Raw genomic sequence first — 22,507 nt, forward strand, 5'->3', positions numbered from 1 at the left:
TAAAGCCAAGCCAATAAGATACTGAGAAACAGGAATTGTGGAGAAGAAGAAGAAGGAGAAGATACAATTGCGGATTGAGCAGAAAAAGCGGGGGGGCCGTCCGGTCTTTATAGATCGATGAGTGCAGCCAAGCTCTCCGAGATTAACCTTCTTTTCGAATTTTCTTCCGGTCGAATTCTTAACTTTTCTTTTTGCCTTGCCGACAGAGTTTCGTCTAACTAGCAGACTCCATCCAAAGCCCGAGGTACTCTTTGGCGATCAAGCGTCGTGTCTAGGATTCAATGTTACCAACGAACGGGTAGCTGCCCGGAGCTATAAGCTACGGAATACGGAGACAGGCTGGTTGGCCACTAGTCGAATGCAAGGGTCGTGACACTCACTAACCCTGCGACAACCTCAGGAAATCTTCCAAGACGTCGGGTTCAAGTTGCTGAATCCGGAAATGATAGGTTGATATCACAAGCTTGCTTGCTTGGGTCCATCGTCAACCTCCTCGTCAGTTATCGTGAACATGCCACGGAAAATGCAATGTCGGCAATGAAGTTGCACCCCCTTCCTCCTCTCCTTCAATTACGTCTAATCTGTGCATACGAGAGTTCGAGCAATAGCTAATCAACTACAGAAGTCGACACGGCATCAAAGGTGCAAACAATTTCTGTTTGCCTTCAACTGATACAAAATAGGCGGAAAACTCTGCGAAATCTGTTCCATCCGTGGTATCGTGGAAGTGCTGCGATAAGATTTGAATTTGGTTTCCCGGTTTAGCATATCGAATGCTATCAGTGATTGCAAGACCCCTGTCGACAGGTGCGTATGCCAAGCCGTCTAATGGCAAGCTCGGGATCCGATGAGGCATATGGATGAGAAAATTTCTGTGGTTGTCTGGGGTTGGAGCAGGTTCTGATACAAGGACATTCCATTGAAAGACTAGTTTGGGGCGGGTGTGGGGGGGATGTCTTGGTATTGACCTTGGATTTCGATCGAGTTTTGAGATATCATATATCTACAAGATACGATATTGGAAATGCCAATATCAATACGCCTTAAACAGGTCCATACGCAGCGTCTCTGGTTTATCTCCGTGAAGTCCTCTATCATCGTCCGATATATCGATATCCAACTGTCGACCTCCGGCAGTTCCTGTAACTCACATTGACCGTTTCACGATGCACCGGACCCTGGTCCTGGACTTGTTGGAGAAGCCAAACCATGCGAACGCACAATGATGTCAATGTGATGGTACCCTGGCGGGCTAGTCTTCCGAACTCCGTTCGTCTGCTTGAACTTCCCTCGGACTCGAACTCGGGGATCAACCGTCTTTCGACTCTTTTCGACTCCGTTGGCAATTGAAGCGGCCTTGGCTTTCACAGGGTCTTTTTTCCAGCGGCTTCTTGGATCTTGATGAGGTTTTTTTTTTCCTTTCCTATCATGCTGTCGTTGAAAGGGTTCTGTTGGCGGTTACATGCTTCAATGTCGCCAAGACTTGGCAGCGGCATCCCAAAACACCAAGCCCAAAGTCGTGATGCCGCATCAACGCGCAGAAACCCATCATGCATCGCTGGGAACATGAATATGAACATCCACCATTCCCATTCCAATCTTAATGGCGACCCATCGCGAGGACGGCTTCTCCACCACCAGTCGCTCACACGACGATGTAACAACCACCCCGAGCGCCTCTAGCAGCGGCCGTCGCTCTCGAACCCGGCCGTCTCTCCACGGCAAGGATGCAGCCTCGTTCATGGCCTTGCTGGCCGATATCCTACGATTGTACGTGAATACCCCAGAAAGGACAAGCAGATGCAATGAGTGTCATGGTATTAACCTGCCAATAGACAAGAACAGACCCTGGCCATGGCCTACCTCTACCTCCACAAATACCGCAAATTCATCCGCGACTCCAAGAACCGTCCCGATCCCGTCCCAGACTTCCTGGACCCTCATGTACGTAGGAATTAATATACCCCGTGCATGTGCACCTCTCCATTAAACTAACCTACTGGAATACGAACCGGCAGACCCTAGCTCTAACCACCCTCTCCCTCTCAACCAAATCTACCGAATCACCCCGCCGTCTCCGCGCCCTAATCACCCCGGCCTATTCAATCCTCCACCCAAACGTCCCACCCATCGAAGTCCCCTCCCACAAATATGACACCCTCCGCGGTACAATAGTCACAGCAGAACTGCACCTCCTTCGAATCCTCAAATTCGAACTCAGGCACGCACTTCCCCATGATTACATCCCCAGAATTCTAGATAAATCCCTTTCCATCATCCCCGGCGAGGACTACGACCGACAAGATGATGAAAGAAAAGAAGAAGACGGGATTATGAAGACTGAAGATACATTCTTGGGAAGACAATGTATGGGCCTTGCGACGAGGTGTTTGGCAGAGTATTCTATTGCTACGTTCTATGATGCCAGAACTATTGCTTGTGGCGTTGTGGCGGTGGTGTTGGAGGGGTCTGGGATTATGAGGTCGGAGAGCGTGGATGGGTGGGTTAGGAGAGTCGGCGGTGGGAATGTGGAGATAGAGGATTATCGGGATGTTATTAAAGAGGTTACGATCGTTTATGAAGGCGGCGTGGGTGTAACGGTGCAGGAGATTCCGGTTCAGCACGAGAATACAGAAGCAAAGATTGAATGAATTAACCATCTTTACAGGGAATATTCGGCGTATCTTAGAGAACCATTGATTTGGGAAGAGCCTTCCTACGATTTGTTACTTGACCGATGTCCCCTCAGTCCTCTTTTTCACATTTACGCTTTCTTCTAACAAGGTGGTCGAATGAGGCTTGACCAATGCACACTGTAATATTATACAAAGATTTACACTCTAGATTCTAGAATATATACAGAGACCCCTCTTCCACCAACCCCGGTCTCAGGGATCCAAAATCCCCCTTCCTCTCTAAGAAGCCTCCAAAGTGTGGAGATCCTCAGTTGGGTAGTTGAAGATCCCGCCTCACCAGTTATCCAGAACAAGTAACCAGCCCCACAAACCCAGCTCAAGATATTTCTATCACCATAAAGATCGGATTTATACATCCTTCGCCTGTATTCTCTCAATATACTTTCTCGACACGACGTTCCAGGCGGACATGTACTTCTCCATGCATTGGTTTATGCAGGTCTATTCATCGTTAATAAATTAGCAAGACGTTCCTTCTCTAAAGTTTTTTAATTTAATGTAACTCGGGATTTAGGAAATGACATACCGTCTCGCCGCTGGTCAATGTACTCCCAGGCTTCGGAACACACTTCTCGAAGCAGTTGTCCGAAACTTTCTATTCCACGAATAAAAAAATCAGATCAGTTATATACCCCTCTAGATAACCATAGAAATAAAGGGAAAGAGGGGGGTAAAACTTACATCGATCAAAGCTCTAGCCTGTTCCACCGCAGCTTCTTGTCTAATCTTTCAATATCACCCATTCATAAAACGTTAACCTTCGATCCCACGTGATCGGTTTCATTTTCCAGAGTTTCGATTCGAGTTTTTTTTTCGACCAACCTTATCCATCCATGCCTGCTTCTTCGACTGCTGGTTTACACCCAGTGTGTTTGTGAAGGAGTCCATTATGATCGTTTGACGGTATTAAGATATCTCGATTTTATCGGAGTTTCGTGATGAGTGGCTGGTTTTTTTCGTACGTCTCTGGGATGAAGGAAACGGCAGGACGGGTAAGTGTAAACCGGCTTTTCGTACACCGGAAGATTCGAAGAGGATTGGGGGGAGATGGCGTCGACGTTGAAGATGCCGGGGAAAAGTTGCTTGCCGCTAAACTCGCCTGCCCTGCTTCCGGCCCCAAAAAATGCTGTGTGGTCACGTGAGTCGACGATTGTGGGAAATACCACGCGTGCAACACGGGGTGGAGACGATTGGACTTCGGGGCTACGAGCTTGCCCGCGCCTTGATGTTACATATGTTCTCTGTATGGGTCTTTAACAAACGATTCTAGAGAAGCCACCTTAGCCTGAGCGGCCCGTACACCAATGGTCAAGTGAAACCTCGCCATAAGTTGGTTAATATCTCAAATTGAAATTTCTATTTGAACAATGTGTCACGCCGGCTAAGTAATGTGCTCGAGTCTTCCATGACGGCTCAAACTTGGCAGACCCGCTTTCGAGCTTTAATCGGTGCCCGCAACGTGTGCACCTATGCCCCTCCTGCCTCGCGACGCTCTCCTACTTAACAATCACAAGTGGGGTATATGAAACTCCGTTTTACGTGAAAGCTTTTTGGTGTTTGCGAGGCGGCAAGAAGACCGTAAGAAAATATCATTCCACTTCGTCCAGGACTTGGAGTAGAGGGGAGCCAGGTCCTGGAAATAGTGCATACTATATACATGTACATTAAAGTATCTACTTTTAGTTCCAATGGCGGCGGAAGATATTTCTCACGAAAACGATCCGGATAAGCAAGTTACGCTGGTACTAGTATGTACCCGCGTCTGTACTTCTACCAAAGTAGCCATTCAAATCGCTCTGTATGGGGGTGTACGTGCCGAGACCAAGACACCGACATCTATAGCGGGGGTTCGACGTTTTCTTTTTTCCACACAAGACAATCCCCCAGCTCTCACATGCCTTTTCTCTCTCCCTCTCCTGCAACATGGTGTCATAATGTATCACATATTAGATATAGCTCGAGGCTATACAATATAATTTATCTCCGGTAAACGAGTATACTAGTCTTGTGAGAGAATACATACGATAGGTAAGGAAATGGGGTGGACCGGCACCCGTCTTTACAGTAGACGAAAACCTAGCTTCGAGATATAGCTAACAACAACCTCCTAAAATCGTGTAACTGCATTACCATTTCACTTTTACTCCCCTTTTCCCACCCAATGTAGGTATTCGTAGCACATTAGGATACTACCCATAAAGGTGGCCGTTAAAAAAAAAAAGTTTTGCTAAAAAGGAGAAAAGAAGAGAAATGAGAAAAAAGAGAGGTAAGGAAGGAGCAGAGAGTTAACAAAAACGATGCCACAGCTACAGTATACAATTCGCTTCAAAACAAACAAAAAGAACCAAAGGAACAGCAAAGACACCCGGAAAAAAACCCTCGCTATACAAAACACAAAAGAACGAATGCAAAGAGTCCCCACCTATTTCAATACACCACCACCGCTCATCCCATCCCACCCCAACCAAACCCGCTCCATATAATCCCAAAAACCATCGTTTACTCCTCCTCCTCCTCCAAACACTCCATATGCCCCATCTTATCCGCATACTCCTCAACCCCCCTCTTCTCCCCGTTCTCATCCTTCGTCAAATCGACGCTATGATCCCATCCCACCATCATAGTCCACTCGTTCCATAACCTCTCATCCATCTGCAAAAACCATTTACTCCTTCTCAACCACTCATGATCACTAACCTCGCTCCTTCTCGTCCTGGTCCAAAGATCAAATGCCTGAGAATACCGATCCTCACCTAGCCGTCTACGGATCTGACCCGCAAGCTGTGAATTATGTGTGAGTAAATGCTTCATCTCCGCGTTGCGATCGGGTAGTGGGAGAAGCATTGATTTTGGCATCATGTGGAGTTGGATGGTATGTTCTTCTTCATCTTCCTTTTGCGGTGGGAGGGATGGCGGTTGATGATATTTCTCTAACTTTTGGGAAACGACGTTGAGCGCCGGTGGTGAGATGTGGGAGTATGCATCTCGTGAGTTTTTGCGACTGGGGGGTGCAGATGGTAACCGTGGAGCGTAGCTAAACGGTGACAATGGTTCTACGTCGAATTCAAGATCACCGGCTGAAGAGACGGAATCTTGACGTCCATGCGTGTCTAGAGTTGGCACCGGTTGTGGAGATTGCTTTGGACTACCGGAGTGGGGGGAATGGTGGGCGCTACTGCTGCGGATTATTAGACACGCACCGGGTGAGGATCCTAGCGATGGACTTTGAGAACGTCGGCCAGAGCGATTGGAGGTTAGAGAGTATGAGTATGATGGTGACCGCGCCGAGTTATTATGGTGGTGATGGTCATCTTCGGAGAGGTACGAGTCTGCTGACCCACGACGGCGAGCCGGGTGGACGAATTTATTGGTCGGAGACGTCAGGTGGGTAAATGCCTGGTTCGACCCGGAGGAGCTTGGTGGAGTTAGGATGGGGGTTTGACCCGTTGTGGAGAAGGGAATGGATGATGGGCGGGGCATTTCTTTTTTTTTTTTCTTTTCTCTTTTGGTGAAAAAGGTAATGTTGTATATTATCACAGCGAGTGGATATGAAGTTGAACTGAGGATGAGGAGGATTATCTCGACTTCGAAAGCCGGTGGAGTTTAAATTGCCGTTGGTAGGAGGTTTATAGTGAAATGGGATGGGGGGCCCCGAATTCGAAGGTTATGAGCGAAGGGGTACGTATGTGGTAGCACAGCTGAGCTGAGCTGCGCCCAGAATTATAAGCCTTGTTGCTAGACGAGAGCAGCGAACGACCTCTTTTTTTAAGCCGAAAGTGTGCCCGAGTTGGATAAATTTTATAAAGCTGTCGATGTGGGGCTTCAAAAAGATATCCGATAAGGCCCCTTTGGAGGTCTTTAAATGCTTCGATTGATCCCAGTAAAATAAAGTAAAATATCAGAAAAAAAATTATATTCTAGATGCAGGCAACTATTAGCCATACGTGCGTCAAAGCTTCTCCACAGCGGGATTTAACGAACGGTTTATATACCCCGCTAGTATGCCCCAGGAGGGAAAGAGGGAGAAAGAAAAAGTGCCCCGGTTTTTGGTTGACGCTAATCAAAAAGATAGATATCGATGGTTATCGACTGATCGAGCGATACTTCGGGAAGAAAATCAGGATATTAGGTTGGTATTATCCAATGGATGGATGGATGCAAGGCCGGTTGTCGTCGGTGTGTACGTATATATTAGAGATAATAACTAGGCTCTCGAGGTGGTCAAGTTGACATATCACTTCTCAGAGGAGTACGTACCTCAGTCCCGGTCTTAAGTACTCGGAAAACCATGCCCAAGCAGCTTGGGGCGGTCGAGCAACGAAGCTATCACGAAAAGAGGGCCAGCGCAAGTGTGGCCACCTGCAGTTTGCCGGCACGTTTTACCTTGCATGAGCAAAGAGCAAGCACTGTTTCTCGAAATTCTGGCACCTTGCAGGTGATAGTTTATGGGAAAGCTGCACTCTAGCATGTAGGTAGCTTGGTGCTCTCGTCGTAACTGGATTGGATGTTTAGGAATTCGCAATTGAGGCATTTCCTGGCCAGCGAGCGAGCTGTGCAGCTTTCTTTGCAGCTTCCTCGTGGGATTCCCTCGCTCGCAAATTTTTTTTTTATTTTTTTTTATTTTTTTTAACCCTCGACTTTTCATCTAATAAAAACTCCGGACATGGCAAGTACGGTTTCTTTACGGTCAGAACAACCCGATATTTTCGGACGAAACCGGAACAGGATAAGCTTGAAAAGGCCAGCTGAAAAACTTTATGGGCCGGTCCGAGATTAACAAGCCGATTCGAGGGAATGGACCGAGATTCCGTGGTCTGGAGAGGTAGCCGAGTCCGCGATATGCCTGAAGCACCGAGTCCGGACAAGGCGGACTTGCTAACCACTAAAAATGAAGGAATCAGCTCTACCAAAATTTTCGGCTTTCGAATTCATATCGATATTGTCACGATAACACCATAAAAAAAAAGAAGAGAAAGAAGAGGTGCAATAGTTAGTAGCTTCAAAAATGTGAGCCGAGAAAAGTGAGCAAATGAATAAAAAAAGAAGAGAGGAACGAAAAATTTTTGTCTATTTTACACTCTACGGCTGGTAACGAGAATTCCCAACGAATTAATATAATAAAAGAGTTCAAGGCGAAGAAGGTCACCGACATCCAACCACCATATTCCTTCTCTTTCTCTCAACTGCTTTCCTTCCCCCCACCGGCATTATTTTCTCTATGACGGAATGAAGAAAAAAGCTCAAAAAGACAAATAGGAAGGGGAGTTTCTGTCGTGGCCGAAGGCAGAGGGGGGTATTTCTGTACAAATGATTTGGTAAGCTTCCTTCTTTGGAGACTGATCGCACAATATTTCGACCAGCAACCCAAGACGAAGCGGGCTTTGCACCGGACAAACCAAACGAGGCTGGCGGGTGCGTGAGATTGTGGGGTTTGAGAGAGGAGAGTGTTCTAATTATTTCGATCACAAAGGAAAAAGAGAAACAGAGCGTAAAGACGTCTGGACAGTCATTCATGATTCATTAGGGCGTTCAGGCGGTGCTGCTCTTGAGGAAACTGTAGAAATTAAAAAGACATTATTAGTATCCGAAGATTCGCATGAAATAAGAAGAGGTAACGGAGATTGCATACGAGATCAAGTCGTTCCTGTCCTTGTCCTTCTTGAGACCACCGAAGGCCATCTTGGTACCGGGCATGAACTTCTTTGGGTTCTCAAGGTAATCGAACTGGCAAAAAATGAAGCAATAAACGTTAGCAAATCCGGTTTCCACGATTAATCTGATAACAGTTCCTCAAAAACTCAGATACAGTGCTAGTGCCTGTCATGCTGTACTGTTTGACAACCCTGCTGCCCCGTTTGGCCTCTGCGACTGGGTTGTGCAAGTCGGCCAAAAAAGCCACGGCAAAAAAAAAAAAAAAATTTGTTTGCGACGCAGACACAAAGAGCCTATCGACGTCATCCTTAACGCAGGGTAATCCGGCTTCGACAAGCCGGCTTTACCGCTGGAATGGTGTGATGTGAGGCTATCGGCCTCCATGGTCGCTATTTGTGTGTATTTCTTCGTAGTAATCTAGGTGAATTCGGACGGTTGTGGCAGCGTGCAGAACAGGCACGGTCGAGAATGGAGGGGCAAGAAATGCAACGGATTGAAATTATTTTCAACTTACGAGAGTACCCTCTTCCCACTTGACGGCAGCCTTCTTGCTGGCATCGGAGTAGCTGAAGGCGTCCGTGCCTTGACCAGATATTCTGCCGAAGAGACCGTGGAGATTCGGACCGGTCTTCGACGAACCACCCTTCTCGACGGTGTGGCACGAAGCGCAACGGGTCTACGGGAATATTCATGTCAGCCTTTTCTTCTCGTTCCTCCACTGTTCGAGGTCGACGGCAACGGCAATGGTGGAATGAGCATACCTTGAACAGCTTCTCACCGGCCTTCTCGTTACCTGCAAGTGTAGCAATTGATCTTGTCAGCCGTCTGTCTCTTGTCTTGTCGTCCCTCCTTCTTCCCGTCGAGAACAGCCCAAAGCGTAGTGCATACCTGGAGCGAAAGGCATATTGATCTAAAATATAATCAAAAAGTCAAAAAAGACTAGAAAGGACTTTTAAAGAGAGTGTCGCAAAGACGTTCGTTGTGAGGATGATTTTTTTGGTTTATGGATGAGTGAATTTACGAGGAAGAAGGATAAGAGGAAGAAAGCCGTCCGGTCAGTTTTAAATGGGGGTGGTTTAAAAAAAAAAAAAAAATTTAAAATAGTTAAACCACTCCTACTGCTACACTGTAAGTCGGCCATGGGAAAAATTACCTTAACAGAAAAAAAAAAAAAAACTAATACGACCTAAAGGCTAGACAAGGGGTTGAAGGCTCTGGGTATCGGCCATCTTCCTCATCGGTCAGCCCGTCACTCGGAAGGGGCTTCATGAGAACGTCCTTCTGGGTGGCCTTTCGTCCGGGTTCACCCGCCAGGCTCTAAAGTTAGCAGGAGCGCAGCCAATCATGACATCCCCATTACAACACCCCACGCTTGCCATCTAACCGAGACCAGGTGCGACCTGAGCTCCATTGCTTGGATTAACTAGGGAATCTCTGGTGGGGCATCGAAGATCTCGAGACTAAATCTATTTCATGTAGGCCGACTACTCAGTAGTTCTAGAGGTGATGTATAAGGGATTGAACGTGGTATTTTGTTACGCACTGCAGCGACGTCAGGCGTCAATTCCAATGCCGCGTCAAATGCAGGGCCAGGCATTGCAAACGTGCACTAAAAACCCGCTTGTGACGGAATGTAGGCGTTTAACGTCAGAACTTCAGGCAATATTTGGGACTTCTACAAAAAGCTCCACCGGCGCCTTCAAAAATCTAAAATATTCTTAAAAACTCTCTCCCCCTCGACTTTCTAATACAACCACGTTGGAATCAATAATACTACGCTCGGGGAGGGGGACGACAGCAATTACACGTAATCAATCGATTGATATTATGACCTGCGACCGGATATAAAACATAGAGATACCCCCGAATCAACTTCCGACACCATCAAGGCTAGGAACAGGAGGCAAAATGAGAGTACCAAGGCCCCTGTTTTCCATAGCGGCCGCGGTATATACTATTAATCCCCTCCAACGTATAATACCAACAGTATATGTGTCTAACTAACGGACCTACCAGATATTCATCGCGGTGTGCGGCCTGGGAGCCTTCGCCTGGTACACTGTATCAAAATACAGATTACCATTCGCCGCGCTCCCAATAATCACAACATTACTGGGACCCTCGGATTTCTTTGCTACCTACAGTGCAAGCCGTAGCCTCTCAACCTCGCGAAAGACGTCCAAACGTCCACTTCCGCCGTTTCATCTCGCCATTAACTTGGCCCTCCTCCTCCTACCAACAGTGATGATAGCACTCGGCGCCCCATATCTGGCAGGGGAATCGAAATGTCAGCTTCGAGATACTTGGCAAGCATGGTATTCCGCCCACGACAAAAATGCGATTCAGGGCGTGCAAGATATTTTCCAATGTTGTGGATTTGGAAAGGTGACGGAAATGCCGTTTCCGTTCTATAAGGGCCCCCGGAAGGGAGAGAAGAAACCTGAAGTTCCGGCGGGTACTTGTGCTCAGGCGCTGGGACGCAGTTTACCTTGTGCTCCGTTTTTGGAGGGTGAATTGAAGCTTGCTATGGGGATGGTTGTGGCGGCTGCAGCCTTGACGTTGCTTCTAAAGGTAATCCCTTTCTATTCAACTTGATTATAAAAACAGTAGCGATGAATCACTAACAGAAATTCGCCTGGTGTAGTTCGCTTTCTTGATGATTGTCGTGGGCCGCCCGAAGTTTGCTGAGAGATGGTTCGCGAAACAGGATTATAACGAGTACAATCATCCTCGCGCTATCGAGAATCTCAACGACGATTACGAGGAGCCGGAGGAAGAGGAGGCAGCACCGCCACATATTACAACCAACGTGTCGGCTATTGAAAACGGCGTGGATGAGAGAACGGGGTTATTGCCCGAGACTAGGTTATTGCCAAGGGATCACGGCAGAAGCAGTCACCACGGCGCAATCAATGGCGGAGGTGTGTGGGGTTCGCCTTGAGTGCGATAAGATATGTCTTAGGCCTGAAATTGCATGGTGGAAAGGAGGAAAAACGGGGTTGTGAGGACACGAAGAAGCTGTATTATCTGAAAAGCATTCAGCGAGTACCGAATGGTCGTAAAAGGCGAAATGTGATGAAATTTCGAATCCCAAATGCCGCTCGCGCTTCTCTCCCAGCAATAACCCGTAAAAGAATGCTAGGTCTTAGACGAAGCTATCTAGTCCCCGTCCCCGTAATTTCCACCGTATCCAAAGAATTCACCTTCTTAACCTCCCCAGCACTAACCATCACCTCATCATCAACAGTCGGCCCTTCACCCATCTCCCCTTCGACCACAAAGTACCTCCCAAGTTTACTCTTCGCCTGCTTCAGCGGATCCCACGTCTCACCCCCCATAGGTCCAAACCCTTCCACCTCCTTCTCCGCCTTTATAACATCTTCCAACGTAACCCCCTTCTCCCGACTCTCATCTCTAATCGCCACCAACGGCTCCACACCGGTAACATCCACTTCTTTAATCTTATTCACAAAATAAAGCTGATCGTTCAAATCCTTGATCATTTCGTCTTCTTCCTTCTGGTCCTTTGGCATAGGTAGTGCAGAGAGTCTGAGGAGGTGTCTGAGTTTTTCCGGGGTTACCATGTCTCTTGGATCTAGCGGTGGACTGTTCGAGGTACTTTTTAGATGACTGGGCGGTAGGAGTTCTGTTATTGACCAGGTCGGTTTCTCGAGGATGGCTTGGACGTATGCTAAAGACTCCTCTGATGGGGTATATCTCGGACGTTTCTTGATTGGTTTCCATTCCGGTATCGTATCTTGCTGTAACCGACGGACGGCCGTGGAGAATAACCTAACCGTCGACCGTCGGATACTCATGATGCCCGTGATATCGAAGAATGATATTCAAAAACCTCGACAACTAAAATTTGAAACGTTGTAAAAACCGCGTTGTCGGACGTGAACAGCAATCGATAGCGACCGAACCAGCCAATGTCATCACGCCAAGACCCCCAGCAATGGCTCCCCACCACGGACTACGTCCCATCCCGCCTATAACCAACCACTAGCAAGTTAACCCCGTCATCCTCATCGTACCGACATTTCCAACATTGTAACATCCACCATGGACGGCCGAAGTCTTCTCGCCCAAGTACGTCTTCCTATCATCGTATACCGTTTCACCTCTCTTAAAACTGACGAATTAAATCACAGGCACAAAAGCAGGAAGCTGCATCAGCAGGTGGCTTCAGCTGGTTCGGTGCCAGCAAGCAGGATAAGCTCGAACAGGCCATCGAATTATACGCTCAAGCCGCGAATGCCTTTCGAACATCCGGTCAAGGTCTTTCGCCCCCAAATACTCGAACTCCGTCTATCATAATCCCCCCATCTGACATGATTCCTACATAACCATCCAGGCTCCGAAGCCGGCGCCGCCTTCGAAAAGGCTGCAGCATTAAGCAAATCCATCAACGAACCCAACGACGCCGCAAACTACCTCACCGAAGCCTTCAAATCCTACAAAAAGACAAACCCAGCTGACGCCGCGAGGACCCTAAGCCAAGCTATCGAACACTACGCCCTCACCAACGTTCGACGAGCGGCAACACAGAAACAGACCCTCGCGGAACATTTGGAAACAGATCCTGCTACGAAACCACAGGCTATAAAGGAATATGAGAAGGCTGGAGAGTGGTTTAGTAACGATAATGCTGAGGCGTAAGGTTTTTTCCCTTTTGTTATTCTGTTCGTTGGAAGTGGGAATGGGGATGCGGGGGAAACGTCATTTATCCCGTGAGGACATGGGCGGCTAACACAAAACCTCGGGGAACAATAGACTAGCGAATAAATGCTACATCAGAGCCGCGGATATATCAGCTGAGACGGGAGACTACCACCGAGCGATCAATCATTATGAAAGAATCGCTGAAGTGTCGGTCAACAATAATCTCATGAAATGGAGCGTTAAGGAATATCTGTTCAAGGCTGCACTTTGCCATTTGGCCTCGAAGGTACGAGCCACATCTTCCCGATGACGCAGGTAGTGGCGTAGTTTTCGGGTGTGCTGACGAGTGGTGCGTAGGATGTTGTGGCTGCTAAAAGGGCACTTGAGGGACAATATCCTGCTCTCGACGCGGCGTTCAGTCCACCATCCATGGAATGCTTGTTCTTGAAGGTATACTTCCTCCCTTCACATTCTATCTACACCGCAAAGTGATGCTAACATCTTATCGCCCCCAGAACCTCCTCGAATGCGTCGAAAACGGCGACCCACAAGGTTTCTTCAACAACGTGATGCAATACAAAGAAAGGTACCCACTAGACAACTGGAAACTCGACATACTCGCCAAAACACAGAAGAGCATCGAAGAAGCCGGTGAAGACTTGACTTAGAAGATGACAACGAGGATATGAAAACTTGGGGAGTATTTTTTTTTTTTTTTGAAACGATACAAGCTTTGAACTGGGTACAACAAAGGTCCTGCGGAGTTTGCGATTATCTGGTCTTTTTTTTTCTTCTTTTTCTTTTCTATGTATTGTTGTGAAGCTTATCGGAGCTCTGTTTTTCATTTTCATGTAGTCTTTCTATGGACGTTTCTTTGCTTGATGCAGCATTTTTCTGTTTGATGTGTAGGCTTATACAATTTTTGCTTTGAATTGGATTCTGCTTTTATGAAGTCGAGATCTAGGGATTCTGGAGTAGATGTATTCTCGAGACTACAAATGCTCACACCTTTCCCTTTTCGGTCCGCCATTAGAAGAATGTATCGTCTTTTTTTTTCTATGATAAATTTCATGACTTGTATCCCGACGGCTTGTATGTGAGGCTGGATTTCAACCTAACTACCCGGCCTGGGGATCGTATCGATGGTGTCGACCCGGGTATGTCCGTAGCCGTTGCATATCCTGCAAGCCCGATATGACTCCATTTCGCCGCGGGATGGGTCCCGCCGACAAGACAATCCGATTCCGATCCGTAATCCCGATCTATTCCATTATAATGTAGCCAACGTCGTAGGAATCTAGGATCGATCATGTGCATGAGATAACATGCGCCCTGGTACGTGGTTGACGGCTCATCGTCTCCGATGGCTATAGTTTTACAAGTAGCTATAGGAGGAAACATACGGAGACGCCTCTTTTACAATAAGGTATCTACCGAACGAATCATACCGATCAAAAAAATGCTTTTCTTTGTTGATTATTCTTCTTCAGCTAAACTGATAACCCACCCTTCCTTCGACTGTAATAGGAAGGGGTATAGTTGCTCCCGAGACCAAAGTCGGCCTGACCAGCTGATATACACTTCGTTCGTGCATGTATGTCTCTAAAGACAAAGTCTGAGATGAGATGTCGTCGTAGTCAAAAAAAAAAGGTAAAGAGACAGAGAGAGAAAAGCCCAGGGAATGAAAAGACCGTATAACACCACCGTCCCTATACCGATTAATTCAATAAACCCGGTCCGGCCTGCTCGCTGTATTGAAATAAAAACGGTGGATGAAAAAAAAAGCGGCGAATCCACGAAAAAAGATCATAATACATATGTAAAAAGTGTAAAGCAAGCAATACAACCATACCTGCCGTTATTGCGCCGTCGTGATTCGATGTTGAGGAGGAGGAGGAGGAGGAGGGAGGGGGATAATAACGTAAGAAGCACCCGGGGTATATAAGCGTGAATCGCAAAAAGGACCCCCCGAAAAGAAGATGACGCTGACGTAAAGAGAAAGAGAGAGAAATGACCCGCTAGTAAGACAGGCGGCGGAACAAAAAATACAAACACCCTCCTTTAATCATTCCCCTTCGCTACTTCGTTCGAAGAGGGGGAAAATTAGAGCTTAGATGATATTGCTGGCTTCTTTCTTTTTTGCTTCTTCTTTTGCTGTTGCGGCTGCTTCTTTTGCTCCAACTGTCACCGACCGATTCCGAAAACCCTCTTGACCATGCTCTCGCCGACGCTGGCGGTTTTCTTTTTGGTGATTGAGGCTTCCGGACGTGAGGGTTTCGGTGGCCATTGGCCGTCTGCTTTCCATCCTTCTATTAATGCGTTCGTCTGCAGCAATGTTAGCTGAGATACCTCGTAGGAGAGAAAGAAGGGGGAGGGGTATATACCATATGCTGCAGGTTGATCGGGATGGTCGGAGTATTACTCTTAATGATAATCCGTTGGTATAATTGTGGATACGCATCTGGAACAACAGCGTCGTAAAATGGATTCTGATACCTCGCATAATTAGGAGTCAGAGTCAGCAGCTCGTTCTTCCATTTGGCACGATAGCTAAAGCCATTTTGAAATCTCATGGCATCCAAATCCGATGGGTTAACGTTACTGACATCTTCAAATTTGGATTTTCCTATCGGGACACGGCCTTTCTTATCGGCTTGGGTCCAGAGGTCTCGACGTTCGATCCAGATACGGAGACCTTCGTTCCATTTCATTTCTTCTTCGAGGTCCTTCTTGCGACGGGCTTTTCGTTCTTCCCTTGTGAGCTTGGAGCCACCGATGGCGGTTGGATCGTGGAATCGGTAGGAGGATCTAGGTTCGTCATCAGGATAGACGCTTTTGACGGATTTCATAGAACCGGATTGTTTGCCGTCGTCGGTGTCGGACTCGTCACGCGACCGGTATTCTCTTTCGTCCTCGTCTTCGGTATCTTCCTGTTCGTCCGATTGGATGGATGGTAGGCTGGTACTGGTGGTTGGCGAAGCAGCCGTGGCACCCGCCATTCTTCGTCGTTTGCTCTCTCTCAATTCCTCGGCCCATTCCCAGTCCTTCCTGACGGATGCTAGTATCGCTTGTGCATTCCTAACAGCTTCTTGCTTCTCAGCTGCCGTCATTCTTGAAGGTTCGGAAGGCTTATCCTTGGAAGAGCCGCCTGCCATTTTCCTGGAGGTTTGGGAATTGGTAGGAGTGTTTGAGGAGTGGTTGTTTGGGAGGTCGGGGTGGTGAGATGATGAGAGCACAGGGACTATGGAAGCAGCGCTTGGCATACGAGCGAGCAGCGAAGATAATGAAAAGATTCCACCGGCAAATCCACCGCTACCACCACCACTGTTGGCACTACTGAAGCTTGATTTCGAGGGAGGGGGGAAGAAAGACCTTCTGGGCGATTGAGGTGAGGAAAGGATGTTATCCTTGTTGTTTTTTGATTTGGTAGGTTTTGAGGTGGAGGTAGCGGTCGCGTTTGAGGTTGCAGGGGCCAGGGGAGCGGAAGGAGGCGAGTCGAAGAGGAAGGACGGGGTTCGGCGGGTTCTGGGCGATGAAGAACGGGGTTTGGGGGAGGCGATGTCCTTTGGAGCCGAGGGAGGAGAGATTTCTGTGGTTGTGGTGGGACGAAGCATCCTGAGAGAGGAAAAAGAGGAAAAACCAGAAGACAAAAGAAGAAAACCAGCTGCGGCTCTTGTCAAGCTCTCCAAAATGAACTATCGGAAAACCCTTTTGTAGACCTTGTCGGTATTAATATTATCGTCGACAAAGCTGAGAGAGCTAGGTGATAATTGGAAGTCCCAGGCAAGCCGAAATAATTAATTCCTGGCTGGCCTGAGCAGAGGGAGGATCGTTGTAGGTATCGATGGACTGTCGGGGAAGTTAGCCAAGGATCGGTCCAGCCAGCTACCTTTCCGATCAACTTTGAAGGATATGATGATATATAATAAATACTACAGCGCCATGGAGGAAGAAAACAGGAAAACAAGGGAGGGATGAAGTTCAGAATGAGATGAAATAAAAGATGGGAACCTGCAAGTCGGCTTGTTCCGAGTTGACTTGTCTCGTCCCGTTCGGCTTGTCAGGCAACCAGCAAAAACCAGCGACGGGCCGTGCGATGCGAGTCTTGATTCGATAACTCCGGTGGATATCAAATCTATAACCAGACGATGGTGAGGAATTTAAACAAAAGAGCGGGGAATCATCTTAAAACAAAATGTTAGAAGGTGGAGGTTCGAGACTCCTTTTATTCTTTTCTATTGTGCAGCCAGATGCAGCTGTTTCCCCGCAAATACTTCGCCAGTCCTTCGCCAGCCCTCTCTTCTAGCACAGCGAATACGGGTCGCCAACATGCATAACAAGAAAACCAGAAGTCACAAGATCGTGCATTTTAACCCCACAGGGTACATGCCATATAGAATATATTATAAGAAGGAGAAGAGATTCTTACCGGTACGAATACCTGTCGACTGTGTATCAACTTTCGGAAAGCAAAAAAGGTTACAACAGAAAGCATACCAACTGTTTCAAGTCTTATATCCTTTTACATAACAGAGGAGTAAGTACTCAAGACATTAATTCAGTACCAAGCCTGGTTAATCGCTGCAGCGCAGTTAATCGCCAATGCAAGCCCATAGCCACCTATCACGCTACCAGATTTCTCCTTCTCTGGCTGACTTGCGATATGATTACCTTTTGCCGCTTTCCGGAACATCAAAAGAGCAGGGGAGCATAGCTGTAAGCCAAGATATGTGGGAACATGGTTACTTTCCCAGGTCATTGATCATTTAGCACTAGTATCACTCCACGAATCGCCTGATTCCCTCGCGCGCTTTCCTTTTCGTTTTCCGCTTCGTTAGCATCCTTCCCTTCCCACCCCCTCCCTCTCCACCCCCCTCATTTTTTCCAGGCCCATCGTGTTTTTTTTTTGTTTTTTTTTTTGGTTAGTTTAGTTCAATTCTTTGTGAAGGTCGCGATATCGGCTGCCTACTGCGGAGGGCTGGGGGATATCTGGAGCTCCAAAAGACCGCTGGTGGAGAAGCCAGTTTCCGATAGATCGAATGGCATTCTCATGCTATCGTCACTTGATACCATCTCATTTCAAAACCATCAAGGCCTTTAAATTTCTCTAGCTTCGATAATTATAATCATACTAAACATCGGAACCGTGAGGAACCCGTTACACCTATGTATGAGAAAGAAAAACTCAAAAGTCGCAAAAGTCTAAAACAGAAGGACGTCATGTCCACAGATCATGTACACGCCATTCGACAAGTCCTCGTCGCAGGAATTCGAACGGAATTCGCTAAAATCATTCTTTCGGGCAAAGGAATGCATGACCTCATACATATCATCCCTCTCCTCAAACTCAACGTATCGTGAAAGAAAAAAGACCGAGCTCTTCTCTTCCTATCGATAGCACCCATCTCATCTCCTAAATCTTTTCTTTCAGCCATAAAGTGTCTTTCCTTTCCCCACTCGCCTCAGTTTTGTCCAGACCGTAATCACAAGTTCCTTCCCGCGAAAGGTTTAGGTCTTTCTTACTGGTCCCATCCCATGCAACCGCACTGCACTGCGCTCACTTTTTTTTGGCTTGCGCTACCAGAAACAGGGATTATACCAAAAAGCGGGAAAAGTAAAAGTAAATTCGTGATTTGTGTTGTCACCTGTGGACTTCACGTTGATGACAGGGCTGAGTGCTCTCTTGCATAATATCTTGGTACCTTGCATCGAATGTATGATATATTTTCTGACTATGGATGTCGAGGAATATGGTCACAAGAAGTAAAAAAGAAACCAAGAAGGGGCGGGAAGGAATACACTGCATTAGGCTTCCCGAGGCAGACCGACATGTCAAGCCTTGTGCGTGATCACGATCTTTGATTATTACCTTCAAGGTATATTTCGGGATCGTGATGATGAATATCAGCTGCTGTTTCCCCAGATTTGGATTGAATTTCATTATCAATGTAAACGGTCTAAGCCGCCCCCTGGGGGTATCTCTATCCATTTATATTAAATATCGATTTCTTTGGCTATAGATCCGTATGAGAGCACATAGACAAGTCTCGAGTTGCTCACCTGTTTCGTATATTATAAGATGGATGTTCAAACCTGATTTTCACTACCTAGGTAGCTTATAGATTGAGAATCTTCTTCCAAAATATAAAAGAATGGCTATTTTTATCTATCGATATCACCTACTTGAGTAGGTACTTGGTTTGCATGTCATCGATCCAGAGCTCTATACCTATGATAACAAAATCGTACCTCCATGAACCGTTTCAACTCCTCTCCAAACAACAAAAACCCTTATATAGCAACTATCCAAGAAATAACCCCAAGACTCCTCAAAAACATTGTTATACTCTACTATACGATGTAAAAGATCAACTATAATACCACGGCCCCCCTCCTCTCGCAGCATACGGCGCCATCCCTATCGCCCCATTCCCAGAAGTATCTCACTTGAAAAACGCAGATTTAAACACCGACGTCCCATAGATATAATACTCCTTCCCGGTTTCTAGGCCTGTATCAACCCTCCACACGTTGATGAACCTATCCCCACAATTAGTACCCGCCATTCCCACATTTTTTTTTTTTAAAAAAAAAATTTAAAAATTTAGAAGAAACTTACAACTACCAACCCCACTCTCCGGATGACAACCATCATAAACTTCACTCGAGAATTGAGTTACATCAACAGGAATAGTAGTTTGTCCCCGTGGTAAACCGATCGATGCGGGGTAATTGCAAAATTTGTGTAGCTGAACGAACAGGGGTAGGTACAGTTGTGTAAAGCGCCGTTTACGGTTAGACAGCTGCCTTGGAGGGAGTGGTAGATTGATTTTACGGTTGCGGTGTCGATTAGGGTTTCTTTGCTCCCGGTGCCAATTTTTTTTAAATAAAAGAAATTATTGTGAACATTAAAGGAGGAGAGGGGAAGAAAGGAACCAACCAAGAAGGATAGGATACTGCAAAGAAGCAGAATCTTGTCGTTTATGAAGACTTCGTTTCTTGACAGAATCCGTCCCCGCTGTGACGACGAGTTGGGTATTTGCTGCGTTTTTTACTGCCGTATCAGTACTATCTGTTGCTGTCGCAGATCCCCAATCACTGGTATCAGTAGCCGTCACGGGTGTTGAATTTCCAGAATCCGTGGCTGTGGCTACGGTTGTTGCTACTCCGCTATCAGTCCCAGTATCTGTAGAAGATGCCGATACAGTCCCACTATCCCCAGCAGACGAGCCCCTAGTAGACTCAGATCCTGTAGCCGTAGCCGTAGCCGCATCCGTAGCACTCGCACTCCCACTCGCCGCCGCAACAGTAGCCCAAGTAGAATCCGGCATAACAGACCAACTCCCATTAATCGCCGCCACGGGCAACTCGCCGCTATACGACCCCTTAGGTTCATAATCAAACCCAATAAACATATGTGAGCCGGGTTTAAAATACGTTGTAAGAGAATGTCAATTAGTAATATCTAGTGATGACCCATCTAAATCTCCTCTGTGGAGTTGGTGTTCGTTGAACTGGTGGTGCTGGTTGTACTTGATGACTTTGATGTCCGGTATGTTTTGGCGTTGAATCCCAGGGATACCGGAGATACCGCTTGAGCCGGGAGGGGAGGGCGAAGGTTTGTTTCGTCCATGATGCCGACCCGAACCCGGCTTTCGTAGCTTCTCTACATAAATCCGGCAGTAAATTACCTATCACCCAGAAATGAAGACGAAGTATCTACTTTTATTAATAGATAACTAGACCCAATCGTAAATTCTACGACGAAGTATCCGCTTGCGAATTAGACGGGGACGAAACCCGGTTCTACGGTTTGTAGGAGAGAGCGGCTGTGCGGTCTGTTGGCTTGAAGTCTCAACCGCTCCACCAGGACTTGAACTCGATACCGAACAGTCGGTAACTACAGATTGAGCTGATGGATGGTCTGAAATTGGGACGTGCTGGTGGTGTTGGATTTTTGAGAGCTTTGTGTTGCGGTGACAGGGATGTCTTTGTGCGACGTGGAACGATGGATTACAACTGGCTTTAAGATTTAGGAACTTCTGCTACCCAATAGACAAATTTAATACTGAAATTTTCAGAGATAAAAGAGAACCAAGGCCAACAGATGTATCCTATAGAACCAGACCAAGTTCTGGTGTTTTCACAAAAAGAATCTATTGCAGGGGAAATATATAAATGTGCTCCCGCGTTTAAATTTTTTATTTTATAAGGTCATGTTCTCGCGAGTTCTCTTTCCAAAAGTATCAAGATGAGAAGAAAGCCTTTAGATCTAGGGTGTACAGATTTTACCGCTTTCAATGGAGATAAGCTTATAATCCACGGCTTTTAGATCAATATTAGTAGATCGAGGGCTATCAAATGTCGGGTTCGGAGTTGACGGCGCCGTATTTTGATACTTTGGATGTGGTTAATGGGTGAATATGTTGCGATTCGAGGAAGTTGGGGTTTTAGCTTTGTACGTATCCCCATAAATTCTCAATTTGCAATGCTGCGAGGTCATCATACTATATCGTATGGCCATATGGTGGTTTCGAATCTAGATGGTACGTTTGCCATTGGCATACAATCTACTTCTCAACGAAAGTACTTTTCAAGTCTGTATTGCAATTTTATATCAAAAGACTTCAATTTGTCCCAACCGCAGAAGACAGCATAAAATTGTGCGAATAAAATTTACAAATCAACCATCTTCTATGCCTCGTGGGGTGGACCCCAAATCTGCCAGCAGCCACATGGATATTCGATCACTGAATACAGTGCATGTATACATCTCGTAACCAAAAAGTCTTTAAATACTACTCTTCGGCATCGGGGTCAGGCGTCTCCTTAGGATCCGAAAGTTTTATCTTCGGAAGTTCGCCGACATTAAACACCGGATCCCTAACAACTCCCCTATACTATCACAGACTGATGGTACCATTGACTGCATCCCATTTTGCGAATACAATTGACTAAACCGTGTGCCCGTAAACATTGCCATTGCCGGAGCTAGTGTGGTAATTTGGCCCATTCTTTTAGGCTGGTTGGATGGTGGATATGCATCTGTCTTCGCCTAGATAGTAGGTAAGTTTGGTGTTAGCTTTTTTAGGTAATGTAGGGGATATCGATTCGATCCATAAGGGAGATACATATGTAGCAAAATAAGTTGATCGCAGGGGGTTACTCACAAGGCCCGCCCTTCGCTGGAATACAATCACGACTAGAATTCCCCCGGACAAAATCTTCTGGTATGTTGGCAACTGGAGAAGCATCCGGTGGGATTCGAATAAACCCACCGCCAAAGGGCAAATCGATCGTGATGGGAACTTTCTGGAAGTATTTGGCTTGCCCTTCGGCACGTTGACAAGGTATCGCACATATTTTCCCACCGAATTTGAAATTCGAGCACGGGTAGTCATCACCAATAAAGTTGGTAAAGTATGCCATATCCGATGGGTCGACGCGTTTTCCTCCCATGACATTAGCAATAAGGATAGCCCACTAGTCCTCAA

General features: G+C 46.7%; 9 protein-coding genes across 9 annotated transcripts; 3 read left to right on the forward strand and 6 right to left on the reverse strand.

The window, feature by feature from the left end:
* Positions 1-1,603: 1,603 nt before the first annotated feature.
* DFL_006684 (uncharacterized protein) lies at positions 1,604-2,651 on the forward strand (the record flags this gene model as incomplete). The annotated part of the gene is made up of 3 exons (XM_067636150.1): positions 1,604-1,770; positions 1,836-1,944; positions 2,019-2,651. 3 exons carry the CDS (start codon positions 1,604-1,606, stop codon positions 2,649-2,651), a joined length of 909 nt encoding a protein of 302 aa, XP_067487796.1.
* A 393-nt stretch (positions 2,652-3,044) lies between these two features.
* DFL_006685 (uncharacterized protein) lies at positions 3,045-3,584 on the reverse strand (the record flags this gene model as incomplete). The annotated part of the gene is made up of 4 exons (XM_067636151.1): positions 3,045-3,137; positions 3,223-3,291; positions 3,378-3,422; positions 3,519-3,584. 4 exons carry the CDS (start codon positions 3,582-3,584, stop codon positions 3,045-3,047), a joined length of 273 nt encoding a protein of 90 aa, XP_067487797.1.
* A 1,611-nt stretch (positions 3,585-5,195) lies between these two features.
* DFL_006686 (uncharacterized protein) lies at positions 5,196-6,176 on the reverse strand (the record flags this gene model as incomplete). The annotated part of the gene is made up of 1 exon (XM_067636152.1): positions 5,196-6,176. The coding sequence occupies one exon, from the start codon at positions 6,174-6,176 to the stop codon at positions 5,196-5,198; it is 981 nt and encodes a 326-aa protein (XP_067487798.1).
* A 2,049-nt stretch (positions 6,177-8,225) lies between these two features.
* On the reverse strand, positions 8,226-9,252 carry DFL_006687 (uncharacterized protein; the record flags this gene model as incomplete). The annotated part of the gene is made up of 5 exons (XM_067636153.1): positions 8,226-8,250; positions 8,326-8,420; positions 8,863-9,024; positions 9,110-9,141; positions 9,237-9,252. The coding sequence occupies 5 exons, from the start codon at positions 9,250-9,252 to the stop codon at positions 8,226-8,228; spliced, it is 330 nt and encodes a 109-aa protein (XP_067487799.1).
* A 1,004-nt stretch (positions 9,253-10,256) lies between these two features.
* Positions 10,257-11,289, forward strand: DFL_006688 (uncharacterized protein; the record flags this gene model as incomplete). Its single annotated transcript, XM_067636154.1, has 3 exons — positions 10,257-10,295; positions 10,365-10,919; positions 10,993-11,289. 3 exons carry the CDS (start codon positions 10,257-10,259, stop codon positions 11,287-11,289), a joined length of 891 nt encoding a protein of 296 aa, XP_067487800.1.
* Positions 11,290-11,503: 214 nt separating this feature from the next.
* Positions 11,504-12,166, reverse strand: DFL_006689 (uncharacterized protein; the record flags this gene model as incomplete). The annotated part of the gene is made up of 1 exon (XM_067636155.1): positions 11,504-12,166. The coding sequence occupies one exon, from the start codon at positions 12,164-12,166 to the stop codon at positions 11,504-11,506; it is 663 nt and encodes a 220-aa protein (XP_067487801.1).
* A 247-nt stretch (positions 12,167-12,413) lies between these two features.
* On the forward strand, positions 12,414-13,681 carry DFL_006690 (uncharacterized protein; the record flags this gene model as incomplete). Its single annotated transcript, XM_067636157.1, has 6 exons — positions 12,414-12,440; positions 12,503-12,629; positions 12,706-13,006; positions 13,125-13,299; positions 13,371-13,463; positions 13,529-13,681. 6 exons carry the CDS (start codon positions 12,414-12,416, stop codon positions 13,679-13,681), a joined length of 876 nt encoding a protein of 291 aa, XP_067487802.1.
* Positions 13,682-15,197: 1,516 nt separating this feature from the next.
* DFL_006691 (uncharacterized protein) lies at positions 15,198-16,627 on the reverse strand (the record flags this gene model as incomplete). The annotated part of the gene is made up of 3 exons (XM_067636158.1): positions 15,198-15,338; positions 15,398-16,325; positions 16,386-16,627. The coding sequence occupies 3 exons, from the start codon at positions 16,625-16,627 to the stop codon at positions 15,198-15,200; spliced, it is 1,311 nt and encodes a 436-aa protein (XP_067487803.1).
* A 2,891-nt stretch (positions 16,628-19,518) lies between these two features.
* DFL_006692 (uncharacterized protein) lies at positions 19,519-20,428 on the reverse strand (the record flags this gene model as incomplete). Its single annotated transcript, XM_067636159.1, has 3 exons — positions 19,519-19,553; positions 19,633-19,671; positions 19,954-20,428. 3 exons carry the CDS (start codon positions 20,426-20,428, stop codon positions 19,519-19,521), a joined length of 549 nt encoding a protein of 182 aa, XP_067487804.1.
* Between the last annotated feature and the right edge of the window lie 2,079 nt (positions 20,429-22,507).

The sequence above is a fragment of the Arthrobotrys flagrans genome (assembly GCF_004000055.1).
Source record: "Arthrobotrys flagrans strain CBS H-5679 chromosome Unknown unitig_8, whole genome shotgun sequence".
Classification (NCBI taxonomy): domain Eukaryota; kingdom Fungi; phylum Ascomycota; class Orbiliomycetes; order Orbiliales; family Orbiliaceae; genus Arthrobotrys; species Arthrobotrys flagrans.